At 42.6% G+C, this 18,410-nt stretch overlaps 1 protein-coding gene across 2 annotated transcripts in view; it reads right to left on the bottom strand.

Moving 5' to 3' along the window:
• Positions 1-18,410, bottom strand: part of KDR (kinase insert domain receptor) — a 43,330-nt gene that overhangs the window by 4,274 nt on the left and 20,646 nt on the right. The window contains exons 14-27 of one of the 2 annotated variants that reach the window (XM_032782511.2): positions 17,775-17,921; positions 17,401-17,532; positions 14,741-14,847; positions 14,210-14,345; positions 13,714-13,818; positions 12,258-12,371; positions 10,371-10,459; positions 6,084-6,240; positions 5,003-5,103; positions 3,591-3,713; positions 3,337-3,448; positions 2,994-3,093; positions 2,787-2,892; positions 1,091-1,242 (exon numbers count right to left, since the gene is read on the bottom strand). In XM_032782511.2, coding sequence (XP_032638402.1) covers positions 1,091-1,242; positions 2,787-2,892; positions 2,994-3,093; positions 3,337-3,448; positions 3,591-3,713; positions 5,003-5,103; positions 6,084-6,240; positions 10,371-10,459; positions 12,258-12,371; positions 13,714-13,818; positions 14,210-14,345; positions 14,741-14,847; positions 17,401-17,532; positions 17,775-17,921 — 1,681 coding nt within the window. The remainder of the gene's footprint in view (positions 1-1,090; positions 1,243-2,786; positions 2,893-2,993; positions 3,094-3,336; positions 3,449-3,590; positions 3,714-5,002; positions 5,104-6,083; positions 6,241-10,370; positions 10,460-12,257; positions 12,372-13,713; positions 13,819-14,209; positions 14,346-14,740; positions 14,848-17,400; positions 17,533-17,774; positions 17,922-18,410) is intronic. The other variant, XM_032782513.2, reaches the window with a different exon arrangement.

Here is an 18,410-nt window from a genome sequence, read left to right as displayed (position 1 = left end):
AAGTGCACTGTTCCTATCTATTATTTTCCATAGCCCTATACAAAAGCAGTGTAGGGCCTTGATCCAGCACCAACAAAGTCAATGGGAGGGGAGCTTTGGCACTGACTTTGATAGATGCAGACTCAATACCCCTGCAGTAATTAAACTGGGGCAGAGTGGTCTGAAGGGGGCCTTCTGGTTCTTATATGAAATTCTTCTGTGGATTCTATCTCTGCTCTTGTCTCTTGCAACAAACCCCTCCAAATCACCCCTGCTTCTTCTGAGGCAGCAGAAAGACACTGGCAACCAACCCTGGCATCCTGAACTCTTGAGGCTGCAGTAGGAACCACAGAGATGCCTAGGTGAGAAAATTACTTTCTCCCCCACAACCTAGGCAGAAAAGCCCTTCCCTAAGCCCATATGCACAAGCTAGGTGCAGGTTCCGGAGTTTGGTCTTAAGTAAGCCTCCATTGTACACTGTTGGATAAGATTGCACACGCTCTGCAGCAGGAATCATCTCTTCGGTCCATGTTTTTACAGGGCCTACCACAACAGAACCCTGATCCATAACTCAGGCCCCTAGGTGATACCAGAACATAAGTAATACATAATAAATAAGTATGATCAGTAACAGTGCTGTTTAACTAAACTTCCATTAGCCATCAGTTCATGACCCACCTAACAATGTGCTCATTTTCTGGTTAGAAATATCAGGGGGCTTGTGTAAAGATAAGCTTTTGTTAATGAATCCATCACTAGGTCTAACACCCTTACCACATCAGGGTTTGTTACAAGAATATGAACAGAACAGAAAAGAATGACTAGACATTTTCTAAAGGCTGGCTACCAATTCTATCGCAGCACTTTTGGACGACAGACTGAACTCTTTAGAGGGTGGCGGGGGAAAATGTAGTTATCATAAGTGTTTCAGAAGCTAAGAAACTAATGTTTTGCAGATCCTCCTATAGAGGCACTATGGCTTTTTTCTTATCCCTATGGACAAAGTTAAATAAGGACCACAGCAGCTGAAATCTCTTCCTCTCATTTTTCCTCCCCCAACCTGAACACAACTGCCTAGAGGCTGCGATGGGATGTTCACCATATAAAATACCTAATTCCTGCTGTATTGTCATAATGGAATTTAGGATCGCAGACTTCCTCTTCCGCCATACAGGAAACAGGTGAGGTTGGCAAAGAGAGTCCAGAATCCTCATCCATGTTCAGTGATACCGTTAGAGGAAGGACAATGTAATCTTTACCATCCTGTAGAATACAGTGAAAAAAGCCAGAATAAGATATATATACATATTGTAAATACAAATTCTTACAATAAAAATTAAAGCTATCGTGGGCTGCTTTATTTGACTATAAACAGTATATTATATTTGCTAGAGTATATAGCAAAAGATTTTAACTTAAAGGGACAGTGTCAAAGAATTTTAGACCAAAATGTAGACATTCTAATGGTTTTACATATCTGAGTAAGCAATCAAACGTTTAATTTTTTATTTTTTATTTCAGTTACAAATGTAAGCTTCCTGTTGTGCTTTGGCTTTCTGCCCAGGCCCTAGCAAGTCTAATGCTGGCTATGTTTGGCAAATCCCCTGAAACCTGCCCACAGCCCCCTAGGGGGCCTTGGACCCCTGGTTGAGAATCACTGTTCTAGAGCGTAAGAACTGGAAAGGAAAACCGGCCATAAACTGAAAGAGAAACTGACTAATGTATGTGAATTATCCAGTCTGAGTGAAATGCAGAACGTGAACAATAAGCAATACTTATATAAGATAAGTATATATATCAGTGTTAAATAGTCTAAAATGATATAAGTAACAATAAGGATTTTTAAAAATGAATTTTATAGACAGTATACCCGTCAGATAAGAATAGTCACAGATAATTTCTAGTTGCTGAAGTCTCCTCACTGATGGCAAATTATTTTGACAAGGAATGTATAATTCATTAAAGTACAAAAGAAAAACCAATTATATGCAGTGTGTTAAAAACTATTATATTCTTTAAAGTAAATTGGCCTAGATGATTATAATATTTTCTTTCATGATTTCTCAGTTGAATTTATAAATATATATATATATATACATACACACATACAAGGCAAATGGCAGGAAATCAACAGAAATGAGAGTCTGTCTATCTATTTTTGTTACGTATATGGTCCCATTATCACAGTATCTGAACACCTCACAGTCTTTAATATCAGCAAAGAGTCCTGTGGCACCTTATAGACTAACAGACATATCGGAGCATGAGTTGTCATGGGTGAATACCCACTTCATCGGATGCAAGTCTTTAATATATTTCTCCTCCCAACACCACTGAGAGGCAGGGAAGTGCTACTACCCCCATTTTACAAATGGGGAACTGAGTCACAGAGAAACTAACTGACTTGCCTATGGTCCCACAGGAAGTCTGCGGCAGAGGAGGGAACTGAACCCAGGTCCCCTGAATTCTAAGCTAAAGCTCTTACCACCGGCATGTGTGTAGTTACCAAGCACCAACAGTCAGTTGGAAGTGGGGCCTAAACCAATGAAGTGGTGTACAGAATATAGCTGGCTCCCTAGACTAACCTCAAAGCTTTCCATATGGACAATCTGTGGGGGCAGTGGGAAGCCTTGCTGCGAGGGAGGGGTAGACATGGATCAGGTTTTGCTATCACAAATCTCTGTGACCTAGGCCATCCTATTCAGCCATCTGCCTCAACTCCCCAAGGTGATGTGGTCTAACGATGGCACAACAAGGCACCACTTCAGAATACTGTAGTAATGGTACAATATCTATATTTCATGTACCTGACGAACATTGGCTTGCAGTAAGTTTCCCAGGTGCTCCACTAATTCAGAAAAAGTAGGTCTTTGCTTAGGTTCTCCATGCCAGCAATCCAGCATTGTCTGATATCTAGTAGGATAAAACCATGACAATATCAGGGCGATGAGAAGGGCATATTCTACCTACTCAGATGATTGCTATTACCATAAAGCATATTTGTAAATTCCTACATTTCTGGTGTTGTATAGTCTGGTGCTCTCATCCTTGTTCCTTCTTTCAGTCTTCTACAAAACTCCTCATCAATTTTTACACCAGGATATGGTGACGCTCCTAAAATGATAATGGATGCACCTTTTTTAAGAAGATATTTAAAATTCTGGGCCTGATTTTCAACCAAATGATTCGCACATGAAATAACTGCTATTATATGAACAAGTCAGGCAATTAGAGATGTTTGCATGCAAATTGAGTAATTGCACATGCAAAGTCAAAACTTTCAAAAATATTTCACTGTTTTTTCCACCCGCTTTACTGTTAAAATTAGAGATTCAGTGGCAAATAAAAGTGACTTACCTAATGAAAATATCTCCCAAAGCAGAATGCCAAAGGACCATACATCACTCTGAATGGTATATACTCTGTCAAAAATGGTTTCTGGTGCCATCCATTTTAGGGGTAATCTGGCCTGAAAGCATTTTAAAAAAATAATTAAACTTTAGTACGAGACAGGAAAAAGAGAACACTGTTTCCAAAAACAATGTGTTAAAATAGAATAGTTAGTATCACTTTGAATTAAAGGTCTCCAACATTTATCCTCCAAAACTTACATCTCCTTTCCTGACATAATCTGGGTCTTTGTAGATGTCTCGCGCCAAACCAAAATCACAGATTTTGACCACGTTATTCTGTGATAAGAGGATATTACGAGCAGCCAGGTCCCTATGGATGCACTGCAAAGGGAAGAAAACAAGTTTATGGGTTGGCTGTTGTTGCAACTCTGCTCAGAAAGCTGATCTATTTCACATCTGTGCTGACCTCACTCTCAGAGGACAGATATTTCTTAAATCCTATTAAGTAAAACAAATCCCAACGTCTACAGAGTTACTGATTTTTAAGTGGCTTTTTTTATAATTGTAAGTGACCTGAAAACAAAAGTCTTTCTGAGCCAAGTCCAAACACACATCTGTTTAACCAATAAGCAGCCATGGCCCTTGAGGTTAACCAATTAATTATCCCAGGAAGCTGATGCAAAACACGTTAGGATCTGATTACCACAGATTTACTTTAGTTATAGTCAGATCCACGTTACCCATCATATCTATGACATTTCACCCTTTTTAATACACTTAGGTGAAAAATGTCAAATGACAGGCCCAATGTTGAGATTATTCTCTGCTGGAAACAATTAAAGATGGAAAAGTACATCTCTCTATCTCTGCCTGTATGACAGCCGCCATCTTGGCCAATGCACCAGGGACTTCCAGAGCTAAACTCACAGGCCTCTTTAAAGCTTGACCTGCAGGCTCTGGAGCTGGGGTCTGTAGCCAATGCTCATGCTCTGTAGATCAGGCACAGAGAGGGAGACAACACACCATTAATAATTCCTCTTTCTTTCTAATGTTTACAGCCTTCAGAATATTTGCGAATAATTAGCTATTGTTTGGACCAGTTATACAAAGTTAGGATCAAATCCTGATGGGGCATCTGTTCAGGGCTGAAATGCAGGGGAAATGTGATGTTCCTTTTGTGTTAGCAGGTCAGGTGGAGATCCAACAAGGAGAGATTCACAATGCCTACACACATGCATCTCTTACTCTACAATGTCTCTGTGCAGTATTATGAACAGGGGCTTCCATCCTTCCCATTGCCCTACATAGCAATTTCTTCAGCGCAAAGCCTTTTTATTCCAACTTGGCTCCACTTATCACGAATTGGTCCCTAGTTCCTTTTAATCTTTCCTCAAATGTCATTCCCTCCAGTCACTTTATCATTCTATTATGAATCAGAGAACAATGAACCTTATACAAATTGCTAACATTCATATATATTAAAGCACCTCACATGGGCTGTTTAACTTTGTCATATTAATGGCTCCGGTGTTTTTTGGTGCAATCAGAAAATGCTGTGGATGGTTGTCAGTCCACTGACAAACACATCACTTCCTTCTATAAACCTGTAGCATCATTTTCTACAATGGTTAATCATATGAAAAATGCCATTTCCCTGAAAAGATTCTTACTTTGCGTGAAGCCAAGAATTCCATCCCCCTGGCCACCTGGAAGCTATAACAGATAAGGTCCTCCATGCTCAGAGGGTTTTTGCAAAGGTCTTCAGAAGCTGCTGGAAGGAGCAAGATTACAACAGTCAAACATGTTCTCCCTTTCAAATTTCACCTACAGATATTTCTAATTTAAAATACATTGTCAAATCCCGTGACCTGTAGTCAGCACTTTATATTACTGTACGTGAGACCCATGTTCAACTCTCAGGCTTGATTATTTGTTTCCAAAGTTTACAAGAGCTGGGAGAGCTGCAAAAATCAGCTCATGTAGTTCCTAGCAAAAGGAAAGTCTTGCAGCAATCCCAGTGGATGAGCTAAGGGAGTTCTGATTCCACCCCCATTAGGGAAGAAAGCGCAAAGGTAAAAATATTTGTGGATCATAGAAAAATTGTTACTTGAAGAAGGGAAACATTTAATCTCACCCTCTAGTAAACTGAAGGGGTACGGTCCATAACCATACCTACTAACAGCCCAGTTCTTGCTCAGTCTTGACATCATTAGGATATTTGCTGAGTAAGAACTGCTATACTGGCTAGAATGATCTGATTATAACTCCAATCCCGCTCCTGTATAGTTAGTTGGAAGGATTAGAACTTTATCAGTAAACACTGATTTTACCATACACACAAAATCCAGCAAAACCATATTTCCATCAATAATAATAGAAATGTACAGCTAGGCAAAATAAGCAAATGCTGTCTGAATACTTATTAGGGTTTGATTTAAGGATATTTACTTTGTATGTTTTGACAACTTGAGTTTTAAGGGTTATACAGCTTAACTTTTTGAATCTCAGCGTCTGTGATTACATTGTTGGAATCCCTTCACGACTGTGCAAAACTTAAACAAAAATAGAAAAAAAGTTTTAAAATAAACCCTGATTCCCTTGAAATTATACATCAGATAAAGTTGAATTCTGCCAAATCTACATACGGTTGAACTGTCGCCTCCCTCCAGATGAGCCTGATCAGAGTGCTGAGCCTTAAGGCAGCCCCTCCCAATGACAAATGGCCCAAAATTAAGTGAGCACAAATCCTACCTTCTTCTTCCTCTACGTCACTAAGGGATCTCTCCTCCACAAAGCCCGAGCTCGTCGAGCTCTGGCTGCTTGTGATGCTGTCTAAGCGTTGCTTCAAGTCCTCTGAGATTTCACCAACGTAGTTTTCTTTTCCCTGCCTAAATCTGGCATTTTTAGTCTAGAAAGGAAAAATAATCACAGGTTTTCCAAAGCAGAAGTGATATTTCACAGTGTATAAGTCAGGGATGTCACTGAGGATACGTCTACACTACAGGCTTATTCCAATTTTACATAAACCAGTTTTGTAAAACAGATTGTATAAAGTCGAGTGCACGCAGCCACACTAAGCACAATAATTCGGTGGTGTGAGTCCATGTACCAAGGCTAGCGTCGATTTCTGGAGCGTTGCACTGTGGGTAGCTATCCTGTAGCTATCCCATAGTTCCCGCAGTCTCCCCCACCCATTGGAATTCTGGGTTGAGATCCCAATGCATGATGGTGCAAAAACAGTGTCGTGGGTGATTCTGGGTAAATGTCGTCACTCATTCCTATAATTTGCGCCCTTTTTCCTGGATTGCCCTGGCAGACGCCATGGCATGGCAACCATGGAGCCCTTTTGCCTTTGTCACTGTCACCGTATGTTACTGGATGGTGCTGACAGAAGGCAGTACTTCAGCGCTACACAGAGCATTCATTTGCTTTGCAAGGTAGCAGAGACAGTTATCAAGTTGTTCTGTACTGTCTGCTGTGCCATTGTAAATTGGTGATGAGATGACGGTTATCAGTTCGTTCTGTAGTCTGCCTGCTGTCATGGGTGCTCCTGGCTGACCTTCGCTAAGGTCAGCCGGGCGAAAAAGACAAAAATGAGAATGACCCCGGGTCATTCCTCCTTTAGTTGTAATCTAAAAATAGAGTCAGTCCTGCCTAGAATATGAGCAAGTGTACTAGAGAACCAGTGTACCAGAGGCACAGCCGCTCCGTGTCAGATCCACAGAAATGATGAGCTGCATGCCATTCTAGGGTGCCCCTGCAACAACCCACCCGTTGTTCTCTCCTCCCCCAACCCTCCTCCGGCTGCCGTTGCAGGGTCCCCAACATTTGTGTGATGAAGTAATAAAGATGCAGGAATAAGAAACACTGACTTGTTAGTTGAGATAAATGAGGGGGAGGCAGCTCCCAGCGCTATGATAGTCCAGGCAGGACATTAAATGGTGGCGGGGAGAGAGCCAAGCATCCACTGCTATGATAGTCCAGGCAGTACAGGATCTTCTTTACACATGAAAGGGAGGGGGCTGATGGAGTCAGCCCCCAGTTGCTATGATGAGGACAGTTACCAGTCATTTTTACCATCTGCGGGAATAACCGGAAGTCATTCCTATTTTACCCAGGCGCCCCCACCGACTCACTGAGCCACCAGGAGCACTCACGGGATGATGACCAGGGACAGATACCAGTCCTTCTGCACTGTACACCTGCCACCGAGGAAGGGAGGGAGAGGATTCTGCTGTTCAGTGCTGCGGCACCCCATCTACCAGAGCATGCAGTAGACGTAGGTGACATTGAAAAAGTCAAGAAACAATTTTTTCCCTTTTCTTCACGGGGGGGGAGGGGGTAAATTAACGAGCTATACCCTGAAACGCACCGGACAATGTGTTTGACTCGACAGGCATTGGGAGCGTCAGCCAAGGATGGAATACTTTTCAGAGACTGCGGGGACTGTGATAGCTGAGTCTCAGTCCTCAGTTTCCGTATGCTTGTCATGCAGCACTGTGCTGTGAACTCTGTTCATAGCCTGGAATTTTTTCAAATGCTTGGCATTTCGTCTTCTGTAACAGAGCTCTGATAGAACAGATTTGTCTCTCCATACAGCGATCAGATCCAGTATCTCCCATATGGTCAGTGCTGGAGCTCTTTTTGGATTTGGGACTGCATCGCCACCCTTGCTGATCAGAGCTCCACGCTGGGTAACAGGAAATGAAATTTAGAAGTCGAGGGGCTTTTCCTGTCTACCTGGCCAGTGCATCCGAGTTCAGCTTGCTTTCCAGAGCGGTCACAGTGGTGCACTGTGGGATACCACCCGAAGGCCAATACCGTCGATTTGTGGCCACACTAACCCTAATCTGATATGGTAATACCAATTTCAGCGCTACTCCTTTCGTCAGGGAGGAGTACAGAAACCAGTTTTAAGAGCCCTTTATATTGATATAAAGGGCCTCGTTGTGTGGACGGGTGCAAGGTTAAATCGGTTTTTACGCTACTAAAATCGGTTTAAATGCGTAGTGTAGACCAGGCCTCAGCATCAGAGGGAGAGAGAAGGCATGGAGGAGGCACTTAACCTGCTCGTGGTCCTCTCCACGGGGGTGCAGCAGCCCTCCACCTTCATATGTCGATCAGCAGCACTTATAAGCAGGTGCTACTACATTCTGTAGCTTGCTGAACTAGTATGTTGTCAGGTGACTTCCCCTTCACTCTGTTACCTAATCCCTCTACTTTACCACTCATGCCACTATTTATTCCTTTGCCTTTTTTCCCACTGCAAAGTCCATCCTACCTCCACAAACCCACTCATCTCATTTACCTGCTTCTGCTCTTATGCCACCAAATACCTCTGGAGATAGTCCTAAACCCGTGCCACTTCCCACAGCTCTCATTGGCCGGGAATGGCAAACTGGGAGCTGCAAGCAGCCGTTCCTGCAGATGCTCAGGTAAACAAAGCATTTTGTGGTCCACCAGGGGCTTACCCTGAACAAGCCGCAAACCAAAATTTGGGAACCCCTGTACTAAACCCACACAGACTCCTGCCAACACAAATCCAGTCTCACCTGCTTCACTTTTGCTATATTCTTGCCAAACAACACTGCTTTCCCATCCTCACAGATTCCCATCCCTATAATCCCCATTGCTTATCTGCAACATTCGACGCCCTCTTAAAACCCATCCCCTTTCTTCATCCTCCTCTCTCCCTGCACCATAACCAGACACAACAGATTCCTGTTGATCCCAGTTAACCCTCCTAACTCCCAAGAGAGGGAGCAGTAGATTGCACTCACCAATCTAAAATAGTAAAATTCTCCTTTCCTTGCCCCCAAAGATACAGGAAAAAACCCCTCAGGAAAGTGATACTGTTAAAGGAGGCTCTGATGTAGGAAGAAAGACATATGACTTGTAAACTGCAAGGCACCTCTCCAGAGTTTCTAAACTCCTTAACATTGGCTCCTTCTGGGGCTCTGGGTAAGTCTCCTAGGCCAAAATGTTCTATAAGGAGAACCTAAAGCCAAATATATTCATGTCCCCCAGAAGTGGCCCGATTCTCAAAGGCAATGAACACCAGGGCTGGCTCCAGGACACAGTGCGCCAAGGCCATGCTTGGGGCGGCATGCCGCGGGGGCTGCTCTGCCGGTTGCTGGGAGGGCGGCAGGCGGCTCCGGGGAACCTCCCACAGGCACGCCTGCGGGAGGTCTACCGGAGCCACGGGACCAGTGGACCCTCTGCAGGCAAGTCTGCCGGAGATCCACCGGAGCCGCGGGACCGATGAGCGGCAGAGCGCCCCCCGTGGCGTGCCGCTGTGCTTGGGGCGCAAAATGGCTAGAGCCGGCCCTGATGAACACCACCAACTTCTTCTGAAAAATCAGGCCACTGACACAGAGGCCCAAATTTAGACACTAGCCTTCATTTCTCTGGCTCCATTTCCCCATCCTTAAAGCAGGGATCTCAAAAAGACGTAGTGAGGATTAGTTAGATCTTTGGAGAAAGCTTTGAAGATGAAAAGCGTGACATAAATTGGATGGAGAGATTGATTTACGAGGGAAGATTAAAAGCACTGTATATGTCTAGCCTGGCTAAACAATGAACAAGGGGGACATGATAGCAGTCTACAGAAGGGTATAAAACACAAGCAGGGAGTGAAGTAATTTAAGGTGGTACAAGCTGGTTTGACTAAGAGTAAAGAGCTGAAATTAAAGAAAAAAATTAGGCTGATTATCAGGAAAACTCCCTGGCAGATACAGCAGACTGTAGAATAGTCTGCCAAGAGAAATGGTAGATGCCTCCTCTTTGCGCATTTAAAGCTTAGAATAAGAAACTAACTATATTGTATGGGCATGGGGATTGACTAGATGACCTGTAATGCCTTTTCTATATTGAATTTCTATGGTAAGTGCTAGAGATTATCATAATTAATATTAATACAAAGATACATCCCCAATAATTCTCAAGCTTTCCACTCACAATGTAAAAAGAGTTTTAAAAATAAAGTTTCGTCACTCCTTAGCCTCTATTTTTAATTTTGACGATGGCAGCAGACTGTACCTTGTACGGAACAAATTCACTTCTCTTGCTCCTTAAGTAAGCTGATAAGTTTCCAAATTTGCAGTATTCCACAATCACCATAAGTGGGCCTGCATAAAACAAGAGCCAATTAATTAGAAAGGCTATCTATTTCCCAGTTCAGCCCAGATAAAAATATGTATTCTTTTAAAAATCATTCCACTACCTTTCCAAATAATTGTAAAGAGAATATCCACACTATAGACAGTAAAAATCTGTTCAAAGAAGAAAAGTGACACCTTTTCTGATTAACATGTTGGATGGGGGGAAATAACATTTCAGGCCAAATTTTTCAAAAACCAGAGACCTTATTTTGCATGTGAAAATATGTATGAAATTGTGTGCTTATATTTATATGTGCAAGTGGCTATAACAACACATGCAAATTGGCTCACTGTGCATGCAAATATCTATCTACATGGATATTTGCATACACAGTCACACAATTAACCACTCAAAAGCAGAAAATTACTTTAACGTACACATAACTGTTCATGCATCTTTGCGCATGGAGCTGAGTCTCCATGTTTTAAAATATTTAGTACTTAAAACCCAATTTGCAAACACAGGTACGCTGATGAGCTGCCCAAATGTTGTATGCTGATGCTCAAATTGGGTTACTTGGTCATTTGACATTTGGAAATGCTGATCTAAAGTCCAAGTATTGGATGTTGGCTTCTTATTATGGCATCTACACAGGGGTGGCTCCAGGCACCAGCACACCAAGGGCATGCATGGGGCGGCAAGCCACGGGGGGCACTCTGCCGGTCACTGCAAGGGCAGCAGGCAGGTTGCCTTCACCGGCATGCCTGAGGAGGGTCCACTGATCCCGCGGCTTCAGCGGACCTCCTGTAGGTGTGCCACTGAATCCGCGGGACCAGGGAACTCCCGCAGGCAAGCAACCGAAGGCAGCCTGCCTGCCATGCTTGGGGCGGCAAAATACCTAGAGCCGCCCCTGCATCTACAATTAATAATTGGCCCCTATGTCTACCTTTAGAAAGATTTATGGAATTCTTCTTCTTCCCAGTACTGTACTATAGTTATGGAACTGCATGAAGGAAATTCTTAGCCTAACTGTGTTAATATTAAACTCACAACTGAATCAACTTCTTTGGCAAGTTATTACAAAGTTACTTGTTCTAAATATCTTCCAAACTAGCGAATGATGCTGGGCTTGTTAGACCAGAATTGTTGCAATTATAAGTAAGATAGATTTAATCATCCAAATTTGGATCCAGACTCATAATCACCTTTTATCCCAGAGCTGAGGAGAATGTTACAATTTGTGGTTTTGCTTTAGTCCAATAGAGACACAGAGGCTACCTGTGGCATTTGGATAGAGATTCTGATTCCAAACCTCACAAATGTGTTTGCTTTCAGAATTCTGTTTCAGGCCTATTTCTAATTATAACTATGTTTACTCCTCCTTTGGACAACTACACAGCGTTTGAGTTTTTCATGTGAGGAATATGAATGGTCCACACTATAAAGAAAAATAATATTGTACCTGCACTCAGTGTGCCTTTTATCCAAGGATTGAAAAGGCTTTGCTAACAGTGTGCAGGCATTATTGCCCCATTTTACGGATGAGGGAGCTGAACTGAGGTACAAAAGGTAAAGTGACTTCCTCAAGGTGACACAGCACATCAGTGACAGACCTGACAGTTTGAACTCCAGCCTTCCCATCCCCTAATCTAACCACTGGATCATGCTGACTCTTCTCATGAACAGCCCTGGAATAACTATAATGGAAAATCAGAATCTTGCTAATGATGAAACTCAATTCTCCACTAATCTGGTAGTGCGTCCAATCACTGAATAGACATTCTATACCCAGAGAGCAACAATGACCCTCAATCGGTCACTCACCTCCTGGTTTTGTGCAGGCACCAAGTAAATTGACAACATTTAGATGATGACCAATATGAATGAGGATCTTGAGCTCTGACATAAGTGCCCGGTGTTCACTATGTGTAGCACCCTCTGTCAAGACAAAAATTATATAACTGATCAGCATAACAGAAATGAAAGTTTTTCCCTTTGCTAACCACATCAATTAGTATTTCGGCATATCGAGTAAATGTTTTTGTAGGTTAAGCTAGGCTAAGGTTCTCACGTGAGGGACAAAACACACATTCCTCCTCAGTATGCTTCAGCACTGGTGAGCTGTAGAGTTACAGAGTTGGTTTTGCTTTATTTTGAAATAGTTCCCAAATGCTGCCAAAAGGTAAAATGTCAGACTGGAGAGACAATCAGTGTATTACTGCATGGAATCTTCTCTGCTCTATGGAACGTTTTAAGCAGAGTCTGTTGCGTTTTGAGTTACCAGAGGTATAACCATTACCCTATGTGGTGTCTGAGTGCCAGGGGCTACCACGTGTCCTGTGGCACTAGATTGGCCTGTGAAAGGGAGGATGCGGGGCAGGGGGCTGCACAGCCTCTCACCCAATCAATGAGAACAGTCACTGGATGATTTGTCAGCATTCTGAACATGCAGAGGAGGCAGCAGCAGCCAATATCTGAAGGGGGGTGGGAGTGAGGGTGGGCAGAAGGCAGCATTCAGCAGATTTGGTGAAAGCCAGGAACTTATGTAGGTGGTTGAGGTCTTCTCTTATTTTGCTTGGGGACCCACCTCCTTAATGTTATGTCCTTGTACCAGGAGACTTGACAGATGGCACATAAACAATGAGCTTTATTGGCAGTACCTGTATTGTGTGACTACTCATGCAGCACTGACAAAAATCCCAAAGTCCTTTCCCATTATTCACTGGTCTCAGTGTGAAACCTCGGACAGATTCTCTGGGTGCAGAGAACCTTGTTCAATTGTTTCAGAGTCCTGGGAAGGAGGAATAATTCTGGGATCTCAGTTTTGTATTTAATGTCAAAACATCCAAATCACTGACAATATTGAAGAGCTCTTTAAAATCAGCCAAGGAGTAAGCTAGCTTAATCATTTCTCCCCCCGCTCTCACCCCCCAATAACATCTAAGTCATCGTTCAGGGTTTGACAGAAAGCTCACATTGCAGGTACAGTATGTAGGTAAACACTGCAGAAATCAACACTTGTGTAGGATTACTTGTAGGAGCAAATTTAACATCTGCATCTGGGTAGCACTATAAAGTAATGGTAAAGGAGCTCTAATGAGCAACCTCCTTACAGTTAGACATAAGTTACATTATTCTCACAGCAATTGTTAACTAAACCCTTCTAGGACATCGGTACCAAAATTCTGATTGTTCAACATGCTTTGTTGGCTTCTAGATACAAGACTGGCAATACAAATACATTACGTCTTTTCAGGAGGCTTTTAGTCTTCATTTTTACCTTTCAACATTTTTACTGCAACAGTTTTGCAGGTAGCAGTTTTGTCAATTCCAAATGCATCTGCTTCTATGACTTGGCCAAATGCTCCACGCCCCAGGGGTTTACCTGGTATGAAAAGATGAACAGGTTTAGACTTATTGACAAAGCAGTGGACAAAAGGTAGGCCAATCATTAACTGAATCAACCCCCATGTTGGGAATAATGGTTTGACACACACGGGGCTGGGCCTATGTAGGTGTGAAAGTGGGGTCAGGAAACACAATAACTAGGCCAAGCTAGCTTTTCCTGCAGGGTGGGGTTAGGAGAGGCCATGATCCAGCCATCTCCTGCACTGGCCCAAAGGACTGAGCCATCACAGAGGGAACACCCACTGCATCCTATCAGAGTGTGATGTTGTTCCTGGGGCAATTCTGTGTGTACCAGTCAGAATTCCTCCACAGGCTCCCTGTGTGGGGTATTCTTTCCTCAGCCCCCATCCAAAATAGTGAAAGCACACCTAGCTTTAGCCGGTCTCTAGGAAACTCCCACTTGCTGGCATCATAGGGGAGACGTTCACACTGCTCATCCATAGGGACTTCATCAGGATCCATGATGATTGACAAGTAGCCAGTCTTTAGTTCCCCTCCACTGGCCTGGAAAACAATATCAGTTCTAGTCACATAAATGGTATGTGTTGGCTGGAATAAGGCAGTCACATGTACTAACTTCTCCCTCCTCAGGGTTTTAAAATTTCACAGAAATTTAAGTCTGTAGTTTCCTCTAACTACATCATTATGAATGTGAACATGGATCCTTGCACTTTTAATAATCAAAAGCAGTGCAAGCATTTTTTCCTCCGAATGCCTGGTCAATTAAAACCGAATTTCTGCGCCCTCAATTCCAGGCAGGAATGTTATGGTATTGAGAGAAAAAATGTGCCTGTTGGTTTAAGAACAATGGAAAGAAACAACACAAAAGAGCCATAGTCAGTTTTCATTTGTCATGCAAGACCAATGCTGGTGGGATAGTAAAAGAATGGTTTCGTTACCCGTTTAACGGTCCGGAGAATGATTACAAGAAGCAACCAGAAGAACATGGCAATCACTGCAGTCCCAACCAGGATAATGAGCTCCAGGTTCATTTTCTCTTCAGCGCCTGGGGAGAAACAAATGAATATCTTATTGATAGCTGAAAGCTTATTGGTTTAGGTCATCAGTTAAAGGACCGCATGAAGTTTCTTGTTCCGAAGGTTCATTTTAAAAGTGCCCCATGTAGCAAGCCAACGCTTGTTTCTTATAGGTGGGAATATTGGGCCAAGTTCCATACTGAATTACACACCATGAAACCCCACTCAAGACAACGAGGAATAGAATTTTGCATGAGATAGGTCAGCACAGGATTTGATCCATTGTTTTCTCGTACGCTTTCTGATTCCTACAAATTAGTGCACAATGAAATGGCAGCAAGGACTAGTCAGACTCTTCTGGCCAAATTTTTCCCTTAGTTACACACATGCAAGGTTGATGACAACCTTGTTTTGATGAGGCTGAATGTGCATAATCGAGGGAAGAATTTGGCCCTTCGCAATTAAGAAATAAAAGGTGAAATCTTATATTTTAAAAGAAATTGCTATTTTCAAAAACACAAAATCTAGATGAATGTTGAGCACCCAGAAATGAATAACTTTTTCTCATGCAAAGAAAAAAGTGATTACGCTATGTAGGAAATAAGATGTTGCAAGAAAGATCCCCTGTATTATGAAACAACATTTATTACATTTCTTTCAACTTCTTAAACTGGGATATGAAAATATGGAGTGTTTGTGATTCTTGTGGTCCTGAGACAATATTTCCATTAACTGGAATCCTTATTCCAGGTTTAAGCATGGTAACACTTGAATATTTGATAACAAGCACCAGAAGAATTCCTTTCTGTCGCACTCCCATTTCTCAAAGTGTGTTCCTGTACATTTCAGCCCTGGCATCACATAGGTTCTCCCACACAATAGCACACTGGATGTTTCCATTATATGGCCCATGATGGGCTGCATCATGACTTCCTTAACATGAAACAATGTCATAAATGTGTTTCCAGTTTTCACAGACTTTCCTGAACATACCCTGAACAATACATTTATTAGACCAGCTGAGAGCAAGTATTTACATTAGGGCTATTTACAGATAATTTGCACCCAACAAAAATATGTTGCCCAAGAGATCAACTCCATAACCTAATGATAACTCAAGAACAACAGGTGATAGTTTTCACTAGCTCAGAATAACAGAGTGTTGATCACCCTGATTTACGAGACAGAGATTCCTGAAGTATTTAGTGACTATTTTCATACACATATATAGGTAACATACTAATAACGAAAGCAAGGAGCACCTGATCAATGCTTTTAATTGGCAGCATTCTTACTGTTGGTGGAAGGCGAAGAGCGGTTTGGTTTTGTCACAAAATAGTTTGACCACTTGTTAGGGTTGAATTTTCACACCATGTAGTCAGTTTTGGTACGACGGTAATGGAACAAACACTAACTGCCACGGCGCAGTGCTTACCACGAGGAGTAGCTTCAATCTAGGCACCAACATTTAGGCCCCAATTCAGCAAAGAACTCACAAGTGTACTTACCTTTTAAGCATATTTTAGTCCACACCTATTTGGCAAAGCATGTAAAAACTTACATAACTTTAAGTACATCGTTAAGGCCCATTGACTTCATTGCAACTTAAGTAAATGCCTAAAGGTAAGCACATGCTTAAGGGCTCTGCTGAGTCAAAGACTATGACCCAGGCTTCCAATTGGAGAGGAGAGAAACAGTGGTCCTCTCCAAAGCTTCCTCCACATGCTTGATTCATGGGTGTTTTCAGCCCTAATGGTTGCATAGATGAGTTTGAAAACATGACCCACGTGTAACCACTGCAATGAGTCTGCAGACAACCTCTGGTAAAGGGAGGAGCAGCAGCCACTAGAGTCAGTGATGAAGCTGCATGGCCGCATACCCACCACCAGAGTAGTGAATGCTGGATGGATGTAAAACTTAGATGCCTCTGAACACAATACATTGAAACCCCATTGGTGAGGCTTGGAGGCCCTCAAGGCTATTCTTTGTCCTTCTGGCCTTTTATCTCCACAGGATAGGTAGCGGGAGGGGATGTGGGAGGGTACCTGCAAGTGCCATCCACTCATGCCACCAAAATGGGACACCATTCACTGGAGATTGTGCATGACCCTTCCTCCTTTCCTCCCCTTTCTGAGATGCCTTGACAGCAGTGAAATAATTTAACTGTCAGCATTGTTAAGTATCCTCATTAATACCCACTGAAGTGTGCTAGGCTCTCTGCAGACTCAGATGCAGGTATTACTGCCTTGATTTGCACTCACTCCACGTTTTCAGGTTTTTCCTCTACCACCACAATGGCCAGTTGTGATTTCATAATGAAAGCTGTGATTCTGGAGACCAAGATATCAGCCTCAAAAACCAAAACCACTGGGTTGCCAGCTTGGTGTGACCTCACCCATTTCGAGCTTGATTAGGAGCCTTATCAATAAATGAATCTGATCCACTTTCGCATAAGGAAACTTTCAGCAAAGGCATTGCTAGTACATTTTCTAAACTGTGACCAAGACTTGATGCATAGGCTTCCTTTTTAGCAGTTATCATTTCAAGCATAAATAAAATAAGAGAAGCAAATTTGTACTGACCTTCTACTGCAAAAAAAGTTACTGCTTTTTTGCATCCGAGGATATTGCAGGCAAGGCAGGTGTAGAGACCTCCATCTTCTTTCCTTATCCTGCGTATGGTTAGAGTTTTGTTCCCATCTTTCACAACAATACCTGAAAAAAGGAATTGTTCTTAATTCTGCTATTTGTGTTGGCTCTGGCTGTTGTTAAGAATTCAATAGTTGCAATTATTTTAGCTATACTTTTGCATACGCAACCCTCACACAGTGTATAAAATACACAGGGCCACATTCTACCCCCACTCCGCACTTGAACTCTGCAGTGAAATCAATAGGGAGTCCTGCGTAAAGCACTTGACAAGTGAAGTAAGTCATACTGAAGTAGCAGTTCCTCACCTGAGTCTTCAACAAGGGTTTCACTATTTTTAAACCATGTGATGTGTGGGGGAGGAATTCCATTTGCTGGGCATGATACTTCTATGGTTTCACCAATGTTTGCTGTTTGATTCTCCAGGTTCTCTACCAGTGTGGGGGCCACAGGCTCTGTTCGCATGAAAATAAAGTTATTGAGAGTTTCCAAGTATAATCATTTTTGTGATGCCTTAGCACTCGCTGCCACTTTACAAGTTTGAGTCACTAATGTAGTCCCATGGCCTTACTGCAATAGCACCAATCATGGAAAGTTCATATTTAATCTTCCATGATACATGAGACAAGCACAATAGCTAAGAAAACATTATAAGGAGAAGTCCTTTGTCTTTTACATGAGTCTGGTTTTATGATTTAGAGACCCCCCCCAGGCTAATGGAGAAGAAGGAACTTGCCAGGAATTGCCTCCCCTCATGTCTCCATCTCCAACCCCAATGCAAGAAGGGTGATATTAATAGTGCTTGAGCTGCTGATTCACGAAAGCATCTGTATTCAGGACTGCTCATAAGCATGTGCTAAAGTACTTTCCTGAATCAGGGCTTAAGTTGCCAAGCCAGGATTGCAAGACCTCTATGCAAGATCACTTGTGTTTGCATCCAAAGC

This window comes from Chelonoidis abingdonii, chromosome 5, assembly GCF_003597395.2.
Source record: "Chelonoidis abingdonii isolate Lonesome George chromosome 5, CheloAbing_2.0, whole genome shotgun sequence".
NCBI classification, from domain to species: domain Eukaryota; kingdom Metazoa; phylum Chordata; order Testudines; family Testudinidae; genus Chelonoidis; species Chelonoidis abingdonii.
Note: the sequence above shows the minus strand (reverse complement) of the source record. Positions and strands in the feature narration are given on the sequence as shown.